At 41.7% G+C, this 1,102-nt stretch overlaps 1 protein-coding gene across 1 annotated transcript in view; it reads right to left on the bottom strand.

Annotated features, from left to right (window-relative positions):
- The window catches only part of LOC101848931 (inositol hexakisphosphate and diphosphoinositol-pentakisphosphate kinase 2), a gene marked incomplete in the record, with an annotated part of 127,507 nt that overhangs the window by 11,843 nt on the left and 114,562 nt on the right, over positions 1 to 1,102 (bottom strand). Inside the window, 1 exon segment of the mRNA XM_035968777.1 lies at positions 522 to 542. Within this exon segment, the coding sequence (XP_035824670.1) occupies positions 522 to 542 (21 nt within the window).

The raw sequence follows: 1,102 nt of genomic DNA, 5'->3' as shown, positions 1-1,102 counted from the left end.
AGGAGGGGGGGGGGCGGTGAGTGCTTACAAGTGACATTATTAACAGTTTAGGCCATTCATACGAGAGAGTAAAGCAAAAGGGCGGAGAAAGAGAAACACAAATCAGCCAATCGTATGATGACAGATTGAAGCAAGTGGTGGATTGGGCAGGATTCCGATATAATGTTTTCGCCAACATTGACTATCAGACTGTGTGGGTCGAGTGGGTGTGGGAGATTAGATTCTGGGTAAATGGGACCTACAGGTCGTCGTTCTGGCCAGCCAGAAACAACATGAACTAACGGGGCGGAGATTTGGGGAGATAAGATTTATGAAGACCACCAAGAAACATATCCTGGCCAATCGTATGGTAGGACAAAGCGAGTGGGCGGGGCAGGTTGGAAGGGTGTCTGTGAAGTTCCCAAGAGAGAAGGAGAAGGGAGGGGGTGGGGAAACGGGAGGAGGGGCGAAGAAGGTGACAAACAACACAAGGGAAACAATTCACACAAAAATAAGGAAAAGGAAACAATTTGTGTTCTCACCAGGGCGCACAGCCAGAACACCTAGCAGTCATAATAAAAAAAAGTAAAAAGAATAAAAACAAAACAGAAAGAAAATAACGAACAAACAAACCGACACCCCATCCCTCAAAATACAACATACGCAAATCAACAAACAACAAACCCAAATATAAACATACACACACACACTTCCTTCACTCACCATAAAAAAACAATAGTTAACAAAAACAAAAAACAAAACAAAACACAAAAAAAACAACAGATATACTTAACAAAACACATCACAATCAGGCATCAAAGGTAACTAATGAAAATGCAAACAATTGACGGAAGACAACGTAAAAGTTTAAACAAAACCAGACATTCCGGGAAAAACAAAACTAACCCCATCCCCCTCCCCACAAAAAGCCACCGAACCTACCAAAACAACTATACCGTATTATAAACAATGTAACAAGACGAATATTAGACCAATCCCTCACGTAAGCATGGCAGAGACTGTTTTAATCACAGAAAACAACGATATACTTTTATTGAGGTACTTCAGCAAGGCATGCAGCTAAATGGCTCCCATGCTTTGACACACACATACACAGAAAAGA

Source organism: Aplysia californica, unplaced genomic scaffold (genome assembly GCF_000002075.1).
Source record: "Aplysia californica isolate F4 #8 unplaced genomic scaffold, AplCal3.0 scaffold00005, whole genome shotgun sequence".
Lineage (NCBI taxonomy): Eukaryota > Metazoa > Mollusca > Gastropoda > Aplysiida > Aplysiidae > Aplysia > Aplysia californica.
This window is presented reverse-complemented; position numbering and strand designations above follow the sequence as displayed.